The sequence below is a fragment of the Agelaius phoeniceus genome, chromosome 29 (genome assembly GCF_051311805.1).
Source record: "Agelaius phoeniceus isolate bAgePho1 chromosome 29, bAgePho1.hap1, whole genome shotgun sequence".
Lineage (NCBI taxonomy): Eukaryota > Metazoa > Chordata > Aves > Passeriformes > Icteridae > Agelaius > Agelaius phoeniceus.
In genome coordinates, this window is record NC_135293.1 from 4,410,697 (window position 1) to 4,432,870 (window position 22,174).

Consider the following 22,174-nt stretch of genomic DNA (forward strand, 5'->3'; position numbering starts at 1 on the left):
CATGAAGAGAGGACACTGCAGCAGCCCTGGGAGCTCACAGTAATTCAGGAATAAGGCAGACATAATGGGAAACTGCAACAGTTCACATTTGTTCTGAATAAACAGCAAGATGCCTGTAGACACTGGCAGGAGCAGAAAGCTTCAAAATGAGGTGATAAATGTATTCCACGTGTCTAAAAATACTCAGAGTCATGGCTGATGTTAATCTAACAGAAAATGCAGAAGTGCAGCATTTCCAAAGAATTCTGATGCTGCAAGGAAGCTTTGACAAGGCTGAATGTGGAGAAGACATTTCCCACAGCAGCCCAAAAACCCTGTCACCAACCACTCAGTGCCAGGATATTCTCCTCTGGGGAGTGCTTAAACTCCCTCACACCTTACACACCCAGCCAAACCAGATTTTGAGAAGTTATTTTGCTAAAAGACCCCTTTGATACTCTGAATTAACACAGCCCTGTGTGTTGTGGTATCAGAAAGGGGAAGCACATTCCCACTTGCAGTGCATCCAACAATGGCAGCTCACAGGAGAGAGCTTCACTTGTGGAATGGAGGAAGATTCATTCCCTTCAAAAGCAATTTAAAAGCCACAGAAGCTTTGCACACAAATTTCCTCCACAAATATCAAATTGGAAAGCACTGTCAGCATCAGAAAAACCCACATCACAAGATGAATTCCAATAGGAATCACAGAATTTCTTCCTCATGAACTTTGCTCCATTCTTCACTATTAAAATGGTGAATAAAAAAAAATACTGAAGATCCAACAGTTCTGTTCCTTGTGGCTGATTCACACATGGTTAATAACTACACAAGCCAGTGAAAACCTGAACTTGGACATGCATGGCTGGCCCTCCTCTGGTGTCTCACATGTCCCCTAAAAGCACCAGGGCTCTGAGGGGGTGGCTGGAGTGGTTGGTGCTTCTGAAATCCCAGGAACAGGCAGTCAGCAGCTGGATCCTTGTGTCCAGGGATATTCCATTATTCCACTGCCTGATGACATAAAGGGATATTGGGATATTTCCTGCATTCTCTCAGCACCACTTTCACAACACCATGGGCACTTTGCACAAGGCAAAGGCAGCATAAAGAGCTTTTGACACTGAGTTCACTCCAGCCTTGCTGAAAACAGTTGTGAAATATCACCTGACCCAACAGCTTCCTAAGGCAGCTTCCCTTTGCCTCCATGCAGCACAGAAAGCACCAACCACTGCAGCCACCCCCTCTGAGCCCCTTGGAAAGGGGCCCAAAAATGATGCCACAAAACCCCCAAAGACAGAATCTTATCCCCACCAGTCCTGGCAAACTGGCAGCCCCAGTGGCAGAGTTCTGTAGATAGAAACTCCTTTAGGAGAAAAATGTTCAGCTGCAGCCTCATTCACATCCTCTGCCCCCCAGCCCGTGGGAAATGCTCTGATTTCAGGCATGTGAGTGATGTTATCAAGCACTTGGTTCTCTCACCCTCACACTGGCAGCACACAAGGCTCACTGCTGCCTTTGCCATCTGTGAGCAGATTTTGAGCTCAGGTGGTTCTGCAGGTAAAACACCTCCTCCCTCACCTGTATCTGCACCACCCAAGCACTAAACCCTGCTGCAGACACAGCCCTGAGCTGAGCCAAGGGCAGCCTGTGAGGATGTAAACCAGTTAACAAGAGCAGCTTTGGAATGGGGATAACTCATCCTCATCCCTCAGGTGTTTGGGGAATTCGTGTAGCATTTATTAAAAGTTGTTCTTTGGCAAGTCCCCTCCTAATCCTGCTGAAATAACAGCAAGTCACGTCCTGAGAGCCTGTGTTGGGAAATCCTCTGACTTCTTGCTGCTCTCAGTTGTCTTTCACCTTTATCCTCCCATTTTCCCCACGTTGTTCCAACTTTATCAGCAGGATTAAGAGCAATGCTACAGGGAGATCATTGCCAAACAACCCAAATGCTGCAAGATCACAGCAACAGGGGAAACAGAGAGGGTGGGCAGAGGCAAGATCAGGACATAACACATCAATGTTCCCTAAACCTTGTGTGTCCACAGCTCAGATACCAACTGCCACAAGTATTAAAGCTGAGCACCACCACTCATTTTGAACTCTGTTCACAACAGAATGGAATATGGCAAGATAAAACAAAAATCTCTTTGGCAAGGAGCTCTGTATTGCAGCAAATTCAGCTTAGAAAAATAACTCAGAGGTGCTAAATGGTAACTGCTGCCCTCCTGTGTGTCCTGAGTGCAGCCCTCCCTCCCCAGAGCTGCAGTGAGGCACAGGAAGGGTCCCAGGCAGGCTGCACCCAGCACTTACCGAATTGTCTCAATAATTTCATGAGCAGCATCGTGGTGTTTGTCCTGAAATTAAACAGAAAAAAAGACACATGAGGTGCTGTTTGTCAGGAGTTTACAGAAATTAAAAACACACTGGTTTTTAGGATACAGGTGCCAAGCATACAGGGACAGAAGTCTTTGAATTCCACCCATTGAAGCCATCAAAATGAGCCCTTTAAGGAAAAATAAGGCTGAAGGAAATAAATTTCTCAAGTGTCTCTGACTGAACTGTCATTCTACTCATTTCTCTGTCACTCCCTGCAGTCAGGGACTGTGTGGCTGGGGATTATGGGACTGAAGCCTTTGGGATTGTTGGGATGCAGCAGGTACTCCCCTGCAAGTTCCCAATGAGCAGCTGAATCCCTTGGCCCAGCATCTGGCACAGGCTCCCAGCTCCAGATGGGCAGTGAGATTCTTGCACAGGGAATGGCTTTCCAAAATAAAGCATCCAATAAACAGTGGGAGCAGATGTCAGTGCAGGAAAAACAGCCTCAGAGCACACAGAAAAAAAGGCCTGGATGTGCAGCCCTGCTCATGAACTGAAAGCCAAAACACACCAAACCCTGAGCAGCACACATCCACACCAGGGTGAGACATGGAGGTTTGCTGGTTTCATTTGGGAGCTTACTCAGGAGCAACAGAAGCATTTTACTATTTTAATTATTATTACTATAAATTATTATACTATTATATATATATATATATATATATATATATATATATATATATATATATATATATATAATATTTTATATATTGTATATATATACTATATATAATTAATATATAAATTATATATAGTATATAATATAAATATTATATTATAAATAGTATATATATACTATATATCATTATATATAATTATATATATAATATACTATATATATAGTATATTATATATACTATATATAATACTATATATATAGTATATATAGTATATATATACTAAATATAGTATTTTATATAGTATATATAATACTCTATATATATACTATATATATAGTGTATATATAATATATATATACACATATATATGTGTATATATATATATTATATATATACTATTATACTATTTACTATTTTAATTATTACAAATTCATGCTAGAAAGAGCTCTTGGAGCTGTATTTATATGCACCATTGTACAAAAGAAGTTCTATTTTAGGGAAGCCACAGGAGTTCCTCATCCACATTGATGTATCCAGCCTTAGTTACCAGAGTCCATCTGCACAAAGCTGGGGTTATATTTAGACATTTGTTTCTGCAAGTGGCTTTGACCTTTTAATTAGGAGTCTTGTATCTACAGCCCTTCCAGAAATACAAGTGCAAAGGCTCCCTCAAATCATTTCCCTTGCTTTGTGCTGCAGAAATGTCATTTCTGTAGTTACCAGGGGAAATTCTGTAGCAAAGGGCAGAGACAGGTAACAAAGCAGAGGACTGGGGGCAGGGGAAGGCAAGAAGAAAACCACTGATGGTTGATAACAGCAAATGGTTGGATTATCTCGTTTTCAAGACATGGAAGGACATGATCTGAGTCAAATGGAAGCATTTGCTATCATTATCTCAGCTTTCCTATTTTCAGGAGGAAACACATTTTCCCTTGTACAACCACTCCATGCACTTGGAATCAGCCAGGCCTGCAGAAGTTCTCATTCCAAGAAATTTCTACACAGCCCTTTCAATGCCTAGTTAAAAACTTCAGGACAAATAGGCAAGAATTTCTGAGCTTTGCCATCCTTCCAGTGCCTTAAAGGGGCTCATAAACAGAAGGGAGAGGAAATTTTAATATGGGGAGTTGGTGACAGGAGCCAGGCAATGGCTCCCAGTGCCAGAGGGCAGGGCTGGATGGGATCTTGGCAATCAGGAATTGTTCCCTGGCAGGGTGGGCAGCCCTGGCACAGGGTGCCCAGAGCAGCTGGGGCTGCCCCTGCATCCCTGGCAGTGCCCAAGGCCAGGCTGGACAGGGCTGGGAGCAGCCTGGGACAGTGGGAGGTGTCCCTGCCATGGCAGGGGTGGCACTGGGTGGGCTTGAACAAACCATAACCCACAAACCATTCTGTGATTTTGTGGAATTCTTTCAGTGCCCAGCTGTGGCTCAGGGTGCTCCCAGCTGTGGCTGTGGCTGCAGGGGCCAGGGAGGAGCTGCCTGTGCCTGGGGAGCTCCTGTGCTGAGCTGAGCTGGGCTGAGCAGGCAGAGGGGGCAGTGCCACTGTGTTTGTGTCCCCAGTGGAAGGACACGACTGCAGTGAGGAGGGACAGGAGCCAGGCAATGGCTCCCAGTGCCAGAGGGCAGGGCTGGATGGGATCTTGGGCAGGAATTGTTCTCTGGCAGGGTGGGCAGGCCCTGGCACAGGGTGCCCAGAGCAACCTGGATCAAGGGTGTCATCCTGTGGCTGCCCCTGGATCCCTGGCAGTGTCCAAGGCCAGGTTGGATGGGGCTTGGAGCATTCTGGAATGGTGAAAAATGGAACTAAATTATATTTTAAGGTGCCTTCCAACCCAAACCAGTCTGGGATTCTGTACTAAAGCTATGAGAAAATATTATTTCACTAGAAAAAAACTCTTCTTTTCAGATGACAAAAAGTTAACACCAAATCTAGAAGTCACAAGGAAGGCTAAGCCAAGAAAACCAAATTATTCCAGTTACAACATGGAGAAGGAAAAACATCCAACAACATTAGCCAGGCCATTTGGGATGGATCACACAGAGCCTGGAGCTGAGCTCTGCCCTGGGCACATTGAACAACTGCTGCTGCACCAAACAGCACAGAACAGATTTGGGCTGTGCTTCCTCCAGGCTCCTGGGCTGGGACAGCCCAAACCCCACAGAAAACAGCAGCATCCATAACCCAGTTTCCCAGGAATGTCAGGTAATTCTTCTGATAAATGTTGGCCTAGAAACCAGGGAAACAATCAAACTAAAACCTGCTCCTGCCTCTCAGTGCACAAATAAAAGAGAACGTGTTGTCTCCTTTTTTCTCTGTGCACTGAAAGGAGGGGACAAGGAGGGAGGAGAACTTCTCTTTCTTCTCATTTCTTATCTGCCAAGTGTGTAAGAATAACCCAGGCCAGCAGCTCATCCATAAACATCTCCCAGCAATGTTCATGTTTCACTCCATGCACGATGATCCAGCAGAGCCCCCTGGGCTGATGCAGCTCTCCCAGCCAACTGTGTCCCTGCAGAATCACAATTTACTTTATCAACAGAAGCACATTATACCAGAAAAGTGAATTCAGGCTTATTCTGGCATAGCCATTTCCTGGGAGGAAGTTCTGGGCTTGGACACTTGCAGTGAGAGCAGAGCACATGAGAGACCCCTTGTCCTACAGGTCTTCATGAAAACAACCCTATAAGTGACTAAAATTGTCTCAATAACAGACTCTCTTGTCTTGGGTTAAAAAGTAAACAAATCTATCTAAGAAATAATAATAATAAATTACAATTCACATCTACAACTACAGATCAGCCAATTTAAGTGACTTTGCACAACCTCACATGGAAACTCCAGGCAGAAAGAAGGAACCTTTGAGCTTAGTTTGTGACATTATCTGGGAATAAAGAAATCCAAACCAGTTCCACATCTACTGCTGCTGAACTCCCCAGGCTGAAACACTTCCCAAGTTTACTTCACTCTCTAACAGACTTTGGCTGAGCAGAGAAGCTCCCAAGGTCTCAAGCAAATCTCACCAAAAAAATTAAATAAAATAATATTTTTTTTAAATCCAGTAGGATCTCCTACATTTCTTCAAAGCAGAGCTGGCTGTGGAAAACTGAGGGAAGGGGGAAACATATCAGAAGGGACTACAGAGCAGCTTCTCTTTTCTTAGAGAAACTTCCAACCCCATTTCATGATTATGGTTGTATGATTTAATCAGAAAGGACATTGAACAGCAACAGGCATCACATCTGTGTTCAGGCAATTGGTTGTGGCACTGGCAGGGAGTCTGAGGCAACCAAAAGGGAAATGGAATAGAAACTGTTGGATCAGGCTCTTTTCTGACCCACAGATGAGACAACTGAGGTGCTTTAAAAATTTTAATTCTATTTTTAGTCTCATGTGAAAGGTGAGACAATACAGATGTTATAATTCACAGCATCACAATTAGAAGCCAATTATTTCCTAATTACAATACATCATAAACATTTCTTGACTTATCAGTTTTTGTCACACCATGCTGTAAAGGCCTCAAAGCCAATCATCCAAAATTACCCCTTGTGGGTCCTACTGCAATGCATCTTTCATAGTTTTATTTCTCTAAAGTATCTCAACTTATTTGTAAGGCCACACTTCGAAACTTATTTCTAGTTCCATTTCTCTCTCAGCAATGTCTGCCCTATTCCATGGCATTTCTAAGTCAGCATTTCTCATCTCAAAGTTTAAATACAGATACATCCTATACAAACCTTCTATCAAACTTTAATAAAGGTGCTCCACAAATCCATTTCCCACAGAACCCCCCCAGATCCTGCCCCTGCTCCATCAGCAGCCCAAGCAGGTGCAGTGGTGCAGGAGCAGCAGCTTTGCCCCAGAACCTTTGCCCCAGATAGATGAACACTGAAGGCAGCAGCCTGGGAGGAAGGGTGGAAGGTTGGATGGAAGAGTGGAAGGGTGGAAGGATGGATGATGGATGGATGGATGGATGGATGGACATGGATGATGGATGGATGGATGGATGGATGGACATGGATGATGGATGGATGGATGGATGGACATGGATGATGGATGGATGAGGGATGGATGAGGGATGGATGGGGGATGGATGGATGGACAGGGATGATGGATGGATGGATGGATGGATGGATGATGGATGGATGGATGATGGATGGATGGATGGATGATGGATGGATGGATGATGGATGGATGGATGATGGATGGATGGATGATGGATGGTGGATGGATGATGGATGGATGGATGGATGGATGATGGATGGATGGATGATGGATGGTGGATGGATGGATGGATGATGGATGGATGGATGATGGATGGATGGATGATGGATGGATGGATGATGGATGGTGGATGGATGATGGATGGGTGAATGGATGATGGGTAGATGGATGCGTGGAAGGAGGGATGGAGGGATGGAGGGATGGAAGGAAGGAGGGATGGATGGAAGGAGGGATGGATGGAAGGAGGGATGGATGGAAGAAGGGATGGATGGAAGGAGGGATGGAGGGATGGAAGGATGGAGGGATGGATGGATGGAGGGATGGAAGGAAGGAGGGATGGAAGGAAGGAGGGATGGAAGGAAGGAGGGATGGAAGGAAGGAGGGATGGATGGAAGGATGGAAGGATGGATGGAAGGATGGTGACTCCTGCTCTGCTGATCAACCTCACCCTGCTCAGCCAACAGCCACCCCTGCACCCCCAAAGGTTGCCTGAAGCTTCCCCCCCTCAGCCAGGGGTCTGACTTTGGGGTTTTTTGGCTCAGTTCAGAGGGTTTCTGTTCTTTTCCCCAGCTGCAGTGCCCATGACTCAGGTTGCAGGCAGGTTGTGCTCGTGTGTCACGCTGGACTCTGACACCCCCAGGGCTCTGGCAGTGAAAGCTGTTGGGAAAGAGCCTCCCACACACTCCAGCAGTGCTGGAATCCCGTGTGCGGGAGCCTTTTGGCCCAGGCTCAAGCAGCCTCTGTGTTCTGTTCCCAGTCACGAGATGAGATGATGCCAGCACGGTGCTCCCTGTCACAAAGAGCAGCTCCATTCACCCTCCTCTGCTCCAGGCTGCTCTCCCTCCTTCCCTCCCTCCCTCCTCCCTGCACACTACGTGCTGCTCCTGCCCTCTGTGTACTTTCCAATGTTCCTGTACTTATGTTGTCTGAGAGGCCCTTGGAATCTTCTGAGCCACATAAATGGAAGCTTTTCACAACCAACCTTATCTCTTTAATGTGGAAAGTATTTCAAGTAAAGAGTTGCAGTAATTATTGAGACTGCCCAAAGCTCTTCACAACAAGATTTAAACAAACCAAACTTAAACACACATTGAGTTATTGCAGCCAACCCTCTCCAGCTGACCTTTTCACAGAGTTCTGGTCTTCAACCCAAACATTGAATTTTAATTTGAAACGTGAGTTCCCAGAGAAAGTTTGATAGTTTTTGCCAAGATATTTCATTGGAAAAAAATAACAGAAAGAAAGCAGACACTTTGTCAAAAGTCATGTCAAAGAGCATCCAACATATTCTATGGAAAAGTGGAGCAGAGTTTCAGCCAGCAGGACTGAACAGCTTCACCCCTCTGATTCTTACAACAGGTTTCTCCAACCACACATTCCTCCAACTGTGAGCAGGGTTTGGAGCCAGAACAGCCCCACAGCTGTAAGTGAGCACAGCAGAGCCCCCAGCACACAGAGCTCCTGTCCCACACACACAGAGCTGAGTCCTCCTGCAGACACCAATTCCTGGCACTCTTCAGGCCATGGGGGTTACACCACAGAGCAATTTCTGAGAGTTCAATCTTTCCCTTCACCTCCTCATAAAAAAGACCTTTTGTATCTTGCAGATATGAGAAGCCCTAATTTGTCATTTGGAGTCATATAAGACAGTGCCCAAAAGCTCTTTCCAAATCACCAATATGACCAGAGCTGTGTGCTGGGCACTGCCCAGGCTCCCCAGGGAATGGTGCCAAGGCTGCCAGAGCTCCAGGAGCAGTTTGGGATGCTCAGAGCTCCAGGAGCAGTTTGGGATGCTCAGAGCTCCAGGAGCAGTTTGGGATGCTCAGAGCTCCAGGAGCAGTTTGGGATGCTCAGAGCTCCAGGAGCAGTTTGGGATGCTCAGAGCTCCAGGAGCAGTTTGGGATGCTCAGAGCTCCAGGAGCTCCCAGGGCTGCTCAGGGTGGGGTTCTTGGGGTGGCTGTGCAAGCACAGGGGCTGCACTGATCATCCCTGAGGGTCCCTTCCAGCTCAGGATATTCAGGACTCAGCAGCACTCACAGCTCTTCCTCTGCCATCAGGGTGAGAAAAGCTAAAGCAGCCCAAATAATACCCCAAACACAGCCCCAAGGGATCACAGTGTGCATGACATGGTCAGCACCAGCCACAACTCAGTAACCTGTGCACAACTTTCTTCTACAAAGCACCAAATTCCTACTAAAAACAGCCAAAGCAGACATTTCTACAGAACACTCTTGGAGAGCAAGGTAAGGTACAAATTAGAGTTGGCAACAATTTTGCCACAGGTTGGCTGTTGGAACAGTTTGTAGTTCCTTCCCCCTGTAATTCCCCCTACACTCCTCCTCCAGGTGTGGCTGCTTTGGTTACATCAAATCTTCAAACTAACATCCCTTGAGATACTTAAATGGCAAGATTTGGATTTAATTCTGTGTTCCAGTACCCTATCCCAGACTCCTGGGTGTGTTTGCACAGAACAGTTAACCCCCAGTGCAACAATCCATAGTCCAAAGTGAATCTATAACCTAAAGCAACAATTTTAAATGTTCTGCTTTCCATCCTCAAACACAAATTTGTTCAGTTAAATTGGGCAGCCAGCACTGCCTGGAGGCACAAAACACCACCCCAGTGCCCTTCCAGATTTACATCTTTTTTTATTTGAATTCTTCTTACAAAACTGTGCTTAGCCTTGGGGTAAGCCTAAATTGGGGTTTGAGGGTGAACACCATATTTTTCTGAATTTTATTTCCCCACATGCCAAGCTTCACCTCATCCAGGCTGGACAGGGCTTGGAGTACCCTGGGATAGTGGAAGATGTCCCTGCCATGCCAGGGGGTGGCACTGGATGAGTTTAAGGTCCCTTCCAACCCAAATCTGTGATTCCATGATTCTCTGGAAGAGGGATCTTTGTGAGATCTGATCACCTACACAGCACAGGTAGTGAAAAGGTACCCAAAAAGCCTGCAGACCTGAGCAGCAAACAAATGGTTGGAAAATATAAGTTCTTGACAAAAAAAAAAAAAAAAGAAAAAGAAATAAAAAAGAAATACAGCTCAGACCCCTTCAATCTTTCACTCTCCCAGCATCGTACAGAGACTTTTATGACCCTTTATCTCCTCTGCATAGACAGGAACATTTCTGGGCATAGCTTTGGCTGCCCAGACTAAACTGTCCCACAGCAGAGCAACCCTTGCCCTTTCAGAGCCAGTTCTGGCTCACCAGACCATGCTTCCTCCCCTAAAAACAGGCCAGGTGACCAAAGCAGCTCTTCAGAAATGTGAAAAGCAGCTGTGGTCAAGCAGGGGCAGAGCAGGAGGGACAGATCTCCCACAGCTTTCCCCTGCCCACCAGATGTGTGAAAACCAAAGCTGAAACAAGCCAGTTACAAATAATTCAATGGCAACCTTGTGTACCTTTTAATGACCTGTGGGGATACACTTCCAGCCCTCCAATGTAACAGCAGCTCCTCCCAAATCCTGGACACTGACCCCACTCATGGATTAACAGAAGTCAGAGGGATTTGCCAAATTCTGATCTCCACATGACCCATTTAACTTGCAAAACAAAAGAGGTCAGTCCCACCAGCCCCTGGGTTTAAAGAACAGCTTGGTTGCCTGCAGTGGCAGCTCTCTCTCCCCAGGCAGCAGTCCATAAATCCAAAGGAGAGGATGTTACAGCTGCAGACAAGATGGTTAGCAGAGATCAAAAAGATGGATTAGGAAAAGCCAATCAATCTTGCAGAAGGCTGGTGGGACAAGTGCCTCTTTCAAGCCCCTTTCTTGCTTCCATCTGGGGAGGATGATAAGGATTTCTCTGGACACCAGGAAAGGCAACAAGAGCCACTGCAGCTGCTGGGAGCCAGGAAAGACCCAGCATTCTGCACAGCACATGGATGCCCTCACAAACCAGGGATTCCAGCCTGTCACAAGCTGTGTTCTCCTCCCACAGGGTTTAATTTCACTTAACCCACCTAGAGAGAGCCAGCAGCACATCCCCCTGCCCAGGCACATCCATGGCCAGCACACCTGAACACAAGAAGGTGACAGGAGGCTCTGAAAAGCCAAAGCACTTCCAGCACTGCAGCAGCCAGGAGCTGCTCAAGGAGGGAGGATCTCAGGCTCCATGTCCCGCCAGCTCTGCCTTCCACCACTTTGCATTTTCAGCTATTTGCCTTGTGCTCAAATGCCAGTTAAGCCTTGAGTAAGGGAAGGGAAAGCCTGCTCCATGCAGTATTCCATACTGGATAGCAGGACTTGGTTTAACGTTACCAGATTTTATCCCAAATCAAGATTATGCCAATTTTAGCTTCCATAGCAACAACCATAGCCCAGTTTTTCTTACCAAGATGGACAAGAACCAAAAGTCTCCTCTGAGCCACCCAATTATTTTCATTCCCTTAATCAAGAAAGCATAGGGACATTCACAAGAACACATTTTTATTAGAATGTATAAAAAGAGATCTCCTACAGAGAACACCTTGTAACCATCTTTTCCTCCCAGTTTCAGGGAAGAAAAGACAAGGGAAGGAAGAGCTCCCAAGACTGCATTTGGAAGCCCATCTCCCACACAGCAGGAGGCAGACAAGCCTGAGGTAGTTTCTAGGTTACTGTCACACAAAACCAACTGGAAAACATAGTGGTCACCATGGCCTCCTTAACGGCTACATAAGGACATTTAAATAAAAAGAAAAGGTTGGTCCAAGGTCCAAAATAAACTAACAAAGGAAATAGGCATTGAGAAAGAAGATCCAAAGTGCTCTGGATAATGATTTAGCATGGTTGCAAGAGGGATTGCACTTTCACTGCTGCTGCTTCAAGCACAGTAACAGTTCTGCCTTTGCACACAGCAATCCCAACTGTTGCTACGGACACTGCACAGATGCAGGAGGGAATGGTTCCCCTGGTAGTGCAGGAGGGGCTGGGTCAATCCATTTACATGCAATCAGCCTGCAGGAGCGTTGGAGGCACACAGGACAGCCACAGCAGGATGAGCCAGACAAAAGAAGCATTTCCACTATGCAAAAAGGCAGTTTAAAATACATAACATAATGTATTCTAACATAAACAGAATACATAGGGGGATGCAGTGATTCTGGTAGAACAGCAATTCACTGGTGTGTCCCACTGCCCTCCCAGGTGGGTTTTAGGCAGTGGCACACCCTGCCCACACCAGGGCAGCTGCAGGAGGGGGCAGAGGCTGTGGTGAGCCCATGTGCACATGGCACAAGAAGCCAGCACTGCTTGTTCTGAGACTGCTGGGCTTTCACTCCCTGGAGCAGAGGAGGCAGCTCTGCCACCCTTTCACAGCCAGTTTAACCCCACCCAGCCACCTGCCCTGCCACACTTCCCCAAAAGTCACCCCTTGCTCTGGGCCAGCAGTGCCTGTGCTCTCACACAGCAAAGGCAGGGGAGGCTGAACTCAAACCAAACCTTTGTGGGCTTTTGGCTCAGCTCCCTTTGAACCAGCCCAGCTCACAAACACTGCTCCAAGGGTGAGAGCAGCTCAGCACCAGGGAGCAGAGATGACAAGAGTCACTTCTACCTGCAGATGTCCCAGCCCCAAAGCTGCACCTCCCCAGGAGCCACAGCTGTGCTAGCAGGGAAATACCCCACCCCTGCAGGGTGCACAAGGCATCTCTGCTCAGCCACACTGCCAGAAACAGCCCTGCACACAGGACCCAGGGGAAGGAATCCACACACAGCCCCAAAATTGCTGCTGCTGAAAGCTGCCACCATCTCCTTCTCAAGCCCAAGGTCTTTCAACACCCTCAGTGGGGAAGGAAGGGGAGGAAGCTCATGGCACAGCCTGAGCCCCATCTCCTGCAGGGAAAACTGGTGAGACAACAGCTTCAATAACCACTCTATATTCTGTGAAGATAACTCACTCTTGGACAGCTCAGAAATTCTGTTCCTACTTAAAACACATAAATATTCCACATAACAGAAATTAGCAGTAAAATTCTGTACTCTTTCTGAAGCTCACTGGGCATGGAGGTACCAAAAAAAAAAAAGAATATGGATGGGTTTTCCTCTATAAGCTTCAACTTGTGGAGCAGAGCAGCGATCCAGTGGAGGTTCTGACAGCAGACATCAACTTCCAGCCACCAACCATTTCCACAAGCTTTTGCTTTAGACTTATAAGTGATCCTACAATATTACAATGCATTCTTCACAGATTGCAGAATTTCAACTGAGTGTTTGCTGTAATGAGCAGGGGTGGAAGCCAAGATCCACAAAGACTCTAAACCCAGCTCCAGGGGTCAGAGGCCACCCTGAGCCAGCACCTGATCTCCCAGGTCTTGTGGGATGTGGGAACCAGAGGGAACCTCCTGCAGCCCAGTGGGAATCCCACTCAGGAATGAATGAGAAGCCTCAAAAGCTCACAGTTGTTAGAATTTTACAAGTGTCAAATAATAATAATATTGCTGAGCTCCAAAAAGTGAATGACACATTATTAACAAAACCTCAGGAAATTGGCCTTCACACGACAAGGGAAGAAAATAACAAACACTATTAAAACTCATTCATTTTTACTAAGAAGCTTAATTCAGAACTTTTTGTAGGATTTGGTTCAGAAAAGTTTTCCAATGCTTCATTTATCTGTCTTCAGTAGCTCCTTAGACTTTTCATCCAACACTACCAAGTCCATTCAGTGTACATGTTTAGAAAACTCTCATTCACTGCTGAAATGAAACAAACCAAAATACTCTGAACGGGAACTTTTTCGTTATTCACTGATCTGCTCCTATCTATGAAACCATCATTTCCTGCTGTAAAATATACTCACCCTCTTCCTATGCTCTAAAAATAGTCCCTGCTTGATTTGATAGCTCTAGCAGCATGTGGCCAACTTTTCTATTCAGTTTTATTTCTTGTTCCTCTTCAGAGTTAGTTTTGTCTTTAATAATTACCATGAAAGTAAATATGTTCACAATTCCCAACATGAACTTTTCCTCCTTCTGTGGATCCTTCTGTTAGGAAGGAGAAAATAATCGAGGCAAAAATACGTTGAGACAATTTATGATTATCAATCTGTGATAAAATACAGAAAAAATTCACCCCACCCTTGGTCTTTGTGTTGATCATTACAGTGCAAAACTTTAATCAGACAGTTAAAGGTTAACTCAAAGCAGGAGGAAAAAAAAGCAAATCAATGAGAAAGGGGGAAAAGAAAGAAGGAAGAGTACAAAAGTAGACATATGGATGTCTAGGGAGAAGGGTGATTAAATCCCCCATAAATCTCACATACCAAGAGGTAAGATATTTTGCCTAAATTCCCAGAGGCAACACAATTCAGTCCCGTATCTGAGCCTTGAAAGGATAATCATCTCCATTTATAATAAGGCTGCCATGAAGGACAAGAGCTGGAGCTGCATGTGGGGGCATGGATTTCCCTTGGCACACTGAAAGCTTTCAGTGCTGTGTCCAACTGGAGCTGATGGGTGAATTTTTAGGTAGATAATTCTGAATTGCCTGGGCTGGAACTTTGGCCTGGACAGGAACATTAATCCTCACTCATCTGTTGATGAATGGAAGGGGGAAAACGAGCAATCTTGGACAGCTACTCTGTCTTTCAACAGTTGCCTTTCAGATAAATCAGTTATATAAAAAAATAAATACTAGTGTGGCCTTTAAGATGCAAGACAAGAGACCAACTTTCACTTTTCAAACTGGGCAAGAAAAGTGTCCGTTAACTGAACTCATGATTTATCTTGGATCCAACGGGTCAGGGCTTGGAACAAAGGAGTTTGAGAACTGAACAAGCACCGATTGTCACTCAGGGCAACATCAAAAGGTAAAGCCCAGAAGGAAACTGCTCTTCTGTGCTGCCCACGTGCTGCACAATTAACGCCGTAGGGCTCTTGTGCCCCCCAAGAGCACAGCCCTGAGTCCCTCTGGCACCGGGGAAAAGGGCAGGAAAATGATGTAACTGTGCCAGCTGTGTGATGTGCTAACAGCACCGAAACCCGAGCGCTTTGCAAATGACTGAGTCAATATTTCCCAGCTTCACGCTGCGTGCTCTCCCCACTCCAGGTGTTTTTACAACAGGGGAGGGCAGGCAGAGAGAGAGAGGTGCTGAGAAATCGGAACTGTGCTCAATGTTCAAACCTTTCCCTCACTAGACAAGCTTTTTCTAAGTGATTAGTCATCCCCACAAGCATTTCCCAACAAGCTGAAGCAACAGGGAAAACCCCCCCGGACTCTGCCGAATTTCTGGGCCATTACTCAGGGGGTGAGGAGGTTTTTGCCTGGCAAAGGCAGAGCAACAGTTTCCTCCTCTGCCTCCTTTGTAGGGCCGGCTGCCCCGGGCAGAACCTGACTCACATTTCACAGAGCAGGCCGGGGGGCCGCCTCTCAATACACTGCTACATTTTTTTTTCCAGCGATCCTGTTCCCAGAGCCGCCCCACACACAGCTCCACAGGCACCAACATTCCCAACCACAGGGAGGATCAGGGGGGCTTCACCTTCCCCCTCCAACTCAGGCTGGTCCCAAGGAAAAGCCAGGAGCACGTGTAAAACGTGTTTTCCATCAGCTCATCCCACAGGAGGGCAGTGGGGTGTGGAATAAGGACCCCATGGGATGGGTCTGTGGCAGAGAAGGATGCACAGGACCACCCCCAGCAGCAGGGCAGCTCCAAGCCCAAGGGAACAATTTAGGTTTTCTTTAGCTCCTTCCCAAAATCATCTACAGCACCATCCTAAGGCACTCCCACACCTGCCTCGATGCCTGGGAAGTCAAAGCCAGGCAGCACAGAAACTTCCCAGGAAAGCTGAGTGACACGAACAAAAAAAGAGGATTTAATTCTCAGACAAGGTTTGTTATTCATCTCCACCGCTGATCTTTAATTTCAAAGGTGACAATCCCCGCTGGGCTGTGATTTTCATTAACACTCCCTGCCCTTGAGGTCTCCCTGCACAGCACATTCCTTTGGTGACAGAATGGTATCAGCTGGATAAGGGAAAAAAAAAAACAAAACCCACACCCTGCACCCTCCCACCTGTGCAAAATCTAGTAGTAAGAAGCTTGTATCCCATTACTCCCAGTAGCAGCCACACACACACCTCCAGGTGCAGGGTGATGCTCTGACAACACTCAATTAGAAAATGAGAATTTTCTTGCCATCACAGCTGAGTGGAAAGTCAGCAGTAACGATGAGGAACACAAATAAATTAATTATTCAAGCCAGACTTCTCATCACAGGTGCTGATTTGGAGGTTTAAGCTCCAGCAGCTCAGGGCAGAGGCACCTCAGCCTGGTAAGATGTGCACGGTGGCACAGCCAGGACTGTCCCCTCCTGGGACAGAGTCAAAGGCTGGAAGAAGGGAATAAAATTGGTAGATGAAAAAGAAATGGTATTACCATATGGTAACTAGGGCAGAAGATAAATTCTTGGCTGTGAGGGTGGTGAGGCCCTGGCACAGGTTGTCCAGAACAGCTGTGGCTGCCCCATCCCTGGAATGTCCAAGGCCAGATTGGACAGGGCTTGGAATGACCTGGGACAGTGGAAGGGAGTGGAACAAGCTGGGCTTTAAGGTCCCTTCCCAGCCAAAGCATTGCATGATTCTGTGATCCTATACCCAGAGCACAACCCTACAGGTACTGTCACAGCTCAGCCTCCACAAGTCCCACAGGGAGAGGGGAACACAAGCCACAACAACCTGTCACACATGGACACTTGCAGGGCCTTCCACGGGAATGCCACCCAGCAGGGATCACAGCACAAGAGGCAGATGGCTCATTCTGCACCTGGAAGGGACTTGCAGCCTATTGGACACAGCAGGCAGCAGGGCCAAGGACACGGTGCCACAAGAGCCCTGCACAGCCCTCAGCACCTGGTGGTGCCTCCTGTTCCCAGTGCAGTGCAGGCCTTAAGGAGAGCAAATGAATGAAGCACAGTGTCCTTCCTCTCTTTGGCACACTGCAAACAGGCTTTTCCACATTCACCAACTCTCTGCTGCAACAGGGTGCAGCCCAGGAAACGTCGAGTTTGGGGACATTTATCAGCTTCAGCAGCTCTGAACCTCCTGTTGCTCAGCTCTCTGTGCAAGCAATCCCTCCCTGGTGCCACAGATATATCAGCAGAACCCTGCCAGACCAGACTGTAGAGCTGAGCCACCCTACAACATCCCCACCCTTTCTCCCTCCTGCACACAAAACAGCCTGCCATTCTACACAGGAACTTGTCAGGAGTTCAAAGTACAACCGAGACACCTCACAGATCAGGCAGGCCTTACTGAGATATAAAATGAAAAATCTCCACTTTATACTGAGGTATAAAACGAAAAATCTTCAAATTTAAACCTAATCCATATTCAAATTTAACTATAGTAGAAGTCAGAGACAAGAATGACCGATTTTAAGAAAAATTCTCAGGGAAAAAACCTAAATATCTGCAAGTCTTAAAACTACACAAGGGGACTTCACTCCTCATACCCTTCAGATCTAAATGATGAGTACCAAGTTATGCTTAGCAACACTTGAAGTATGAGTGAAAATGCCATCCTCTACCAGCAGTAGCCTATTTAAGACCAGTTAGATCCATTAACTCTGGTCTCTCACCCAAATACTTCCTTTATCTAGGCCTGTATCTTTCGTAGTACCAAAATTAAAATTTTAACACATATCCCTGGGTCTCTTGACAACCTGGCACCAGCAAAAAGTGGGGCAGATACGTGGGAGCCGAGGAGTTAACCAGCCCACAAAAGAGTACACTCACTTCAGCTCTGATTAAGCGGGGCAGTCACAAAAACAGAGGTCAACATCAGAAAATATTTTGTGAGTCATGAGGAGAGATTACTCACCATGCACTATTCAACTTACTCATCACAGTGTGGCACGGCCAGCACGGCTCACCACGGCTTCATTAGGGCACCGTGGCCTTTCCTTTGAGGCGGGGGAAGGAGCCGCACTTTCAGTTTTGTGTGGAAGCCAGTGGGAGGCTGGAGCTGCACCACCGCCGCCGCTCTCTCTCCTCCCACGGCCCTAATTAGACTCGGAGGGAAATACGTGTTTCACATCAGCCTCCCCGGCTCTTTTAGCATCCCAACAAGCGCCGGGTTGTCAGCCGGGTTATTATCCGGACTCAGCAGTCTGGAGAGACCCCACTTTTCCTATTATACACGAAATAAGCAGCAGCCCAGCAATAAAGAGACACGGTATTAACCCAGGCGTCCATTAATAAGAGAGACCAGCCTTCAACGCAGCAACACTGACGCCGCTAATTTAAGATGTAGTAAGGGCATAAAAATAGCCAAGTTACTCAAGGCAGGGTTACATCACACCACGGAGCCCGGGCACGCAGCAGGTTCACACTACAGAGCCTCGGATGTTGGGAAAGATGACTCCGTGCCACTGCTGCTGCTCTTACCAAAAATAACCTGCCGGGACCGTGAGTTTCCCGTTCCCTTTCCTACAGCCCTCCTCGGAAAACACATCTCACAGAGTACAACAGGAAGCAACCCGAACGCTGCTAAATAAAACTCCTTGAATCAGCGTGGTGTGGTTTTTTTTTTTGATTTTCCCTCCTCTCGGCTATCCCACCTTGCTTCCTCGGAAGCACGGGCGGTGAAACTAAGAAATGTTCTGCTTACGTCAAAGCGAGCCGAGCTCTGCCGGCAGCTCGGGGCCGCGCCAGCGCGGGGAAAGCGCGGCTGCAGTTCAGCAGAGCACGATGTCAGCAGGCCAAGCGCTGCCACGGACACGGGGATTTGTTTGCAGAGCCCCAGGGTTCAGCCGGAGCCGCGGTCAAAGCCGGGGAGTGCGTGTGTGCGAGCACGCCTCGGCCGCGCCGCAGCGCTCCGCTCCCCGGAGCTCCCCCGGCCCCCGGTGGAACATCCACCCGGGAATGGCTCTGGAAAGGCTGGCAGTGCCAAGCGCACGGTTTAAGGGCAGGATGTTTGGGGTTTGTGGTATTTCTCAGTACATAGGGGGATCACAGCCCCCTCCCCCGCCCACCACCTCCACCATCCGCATTTCTGATTAACTGAGAAAAAATTCTATTTATTCTGCCATCCTCAAAAACAGCTGCTCAAGTTCCCCCAAAACAATTAAATCCTTATTTCCCATGCTGCAAAACACACGTTTCACCCTTAAAATAAAGGGCGGGGGGGGGGATCGGTTTTTCGGTTTTTAAGCCCGTAGGAATCTCTGTGAACAGACATAAAACCATCTCTCCCTCCCAGAACAATCCCTATCCCGCGTAATCTTTAACCTCCGCTTCACACAACCCGCTCGGAGAGGGAGGTGGAGGAGGGAGGGGGGGACACACGAGTTAATATTTGGCGAGGAAAACCGAACCCGGTCATCGCTTGTACTTTCAGTTTCTGACAATTTGAGCAGAGCGCGCGCCCGCCAACACTGACAGAGCTGCCCAAACAGGAAAGGCTGCGCTTAACCAGTGTGTGCTGGGAGACACGCCGGGAGCAGCACTGCATGGAGGATGTTTTGGAAAAGCACGGCTACAGCGGCAGCCCCGAAAGGCAGGCGGCAGATAGGAGCAGGCAGCCGTCTCCCCCTGCCACGAGCGATATATTCCTAATCGCTCACACACAACAAGCGATTGCCAAAAGCGAGCAACAACATCAGCAGTATCAGCTGCCCCAGCCTGTGCGTCCCAGCGTGTTCTCGCCGGGAAAACGGCTCACGTACAACAGCACAGCCTGGAACGCAGGGATAATCAACAGTGCCTGCGCCAAGTAAACATAAAGAGAGACGGTTTGCCTTTGCAAACTGTGCTCCGAGGGGCTACACGCAGTTAGGGAGAGAAATTGCTCAAGGGTTGATAGGAAGCCTACACACATCCAAAAATACCCTCCCCGGAGCCTTTCGCCTCTCGTGGGATTGTCACTAATTTGAACATGGACATTGTTATCAAGGTCACACATCGCTCGTCCGGGCTCGGGAGAAAGTCAGGCAAGTTAAGGAAAAACGCTGCTCGGTAGCTAAGCAAGGACAAGTGACATTTTATTTGGAAGCACGAGGATTGCGGCTGGCTCGAATTCTACTCGGGATAAATAAAAGGGGAGCTCCAAGGGCACGGCTGGAGGGGAACTGGCGGCCGCCCCAGACACCAGCGCTGCCTCCAGACCCACAAGCGCCGCTGGCCGCTGTTTATTCCCCCTCTGCGGCTGGTCCTGGGGTCCCCACGACCACCCGAGGCCATCCATAATTTAAGCGCTATTCCCCCATCCAGAATCCCTGGATTGCACCCCGCTCGGAGCAGCACCGGTTATTAACCAGTTACACGAGCCCAGCGCGAGGAAAACACGAAAACTTTTCATTAACCAGTCCTCCTCCTCCCCGCCCTTCGGTTTAGTCAACCAATTATAAAATGAAATTGGGGATTTGACTTCCAGGCGAGCAGCGGCGGCACCCGGGGCCGGGGCTGCGGGAGGGTTCCCTCACGGGGGGCGATCATCCCGACGGATCCCGGGAAGGGCCGGCGCTGAGGGATCGCCCGGCGGCTGCCAGGGCCGGGGCAGGGCCGGGGGCGCTGACAGGGCGCGGGGCAGGTGCGGGGCCGGGCCATACTCACGTAGACGGGCAGCGGCCAGGGGTACACGGCGGGCTCGGCTCCCACGGGCGACTTCAGCCGCAGCTCCAGCCTCTCGCCCATGTCGGCAGCCGGAGGACGAGGCGGCGGCGGCCCCGCACCATGCTAGAGGGGCCGGCCGGGGCGGGGTGCGGCGGCCGGGCCGGGCCGGGGGCGTGGGCGCGGTGCGGCGGGCGGGGGGCGGCGGGAGCGGCGGGGAGGGGCGGCCGGTGCCGGGGGGGCGGCGGGTCCCGTCCCTCCCTCTATTGTCGTTGGCGGCTCGCGGGGCTCTCGGGCGCCGCCGCCATCTTGGGCCGGCGTGAGGCGAAGCACAATGAGGCGCCGGGGCCGGGCCGGGCCGGGCCCGAGCGACGCGACAGACGCGGGGAGGGGGCGGGCGGGGAGAGGGGCGGGCACGGCCCCGCGGTCCCTCCCCCCTTCCCTTCCCTCCCCTCCCTCCCCCCTGTCCTCAGCTGCCCCCGCGCCGCGCGCGCTCCCGCGGCCCTCTCGCCCTCTCGTGCGCGTGCCCGCAGCCACCCCCCACCCCCCATCCCCCCCCCTCCTGCGTGCGGGTGCGGGCGGGGGTCGCGCGCGGAGGGGGGAGGTGGGGGGGGCTGCGGGGACGGGCCCCCCGGACAGGGCGGTGTGACACAGGGGTGGCACTGGGGTGGCACTGGGGTGGCACTGGGGTGACACAGGCACGGAGAGCAGCACCGGCTGCGGCGCCAGACACGTGTGACAGGGCCAGGGTGGCACATGGGACATGAGAGATGGATAGGCTGCAGTGACATGTGTGTGACAAGGACGAGGGTGGCACATGGGAGCAGGACAGGCCATGGTGTCACATGCATGTGACAGGGCCAGGGCAACACACAGCACATGAAAGCAGGATGGACTACAGTGTTACACGCATGTGACAAGGATGAGTGTGGCACCTGGCACACGGGAGCAGGACAGGCTGCACTGTGACATCCGTGTGACCGGGCCAAGATGGCACACAGCACACAAGAGCAGGATGGGCTGCAGTGTGACACGTGTGTGACAGGGCCAGGGTGGCACATGGGACACAGGAGCAGGACAGGCCATGGTGTCACACACGTGTGACAGGGCCAGGGCAGCACACAAGAGCAGGATGGGCTGCAGTGTCACATGCGTGTAACAGGGACAAGGGTGGCACCTGCACACGGGAGCAGGATGGGCTGCAGTGTCACATGTGTGTGATGGCACAAAGATGGCACATGGGCACAGGAAGGGATGGGCCACATTGTCACACATGTGTGACAAGGTGAGGGTGGCACATGGGAGCAGGAGCGTCTGTGGTGTGACACATGTGACACAGCAAGAGTGGCACCTGTGAACAGAACAGGTTGTGGCATGATGTGTGACAAGGCCAAGGTTGGCACATGGGCACAGGAGTGGGACAGGCCACGTTGTCACATGTGTGATGG

General features: G+C 49.2%; 1 protein-coding gene across 8 annotated transcripts in view; it reads right to left on the bottom strand.

The window, feature by feature from the left end:
• Positions 1-21,128, bottom strand: part of DOT1L (DOT1 like histone lysine methyltransferase) — a 100,951-nt gene extending 79,823 nt beyond the window's left edge. For 4 of the 8 annotated variants that reach the window (XM_077191317.1, XM_054650303.2, XM_054650304.2 and 1 more), the window contains exons 1-2: positions 20,730-21,128; positions 2,290-2,333 (exon numbers count right to left, since the gene is read on the bottom strand). In XM_077191317.1, the coding sequence (XP_077047432.1) occupies positions 2,290-2,333; positions 20,730-20,810 (125 nt within the window). In that variant the 5' untranslated portion in view covers positions 20,811-21,128. The remainder of the gene's footprint in view (positions 1-2,289; positions 2,334-20,729) is intronic. The other 4 variants (XM_054650307.2, XM_054650300.2, XM_054650311.2 and 1 more) reach the window with 2 other exon arrangements.
• Positions 21,129-22,174: the final 1,046 nt, after the last annotated feature.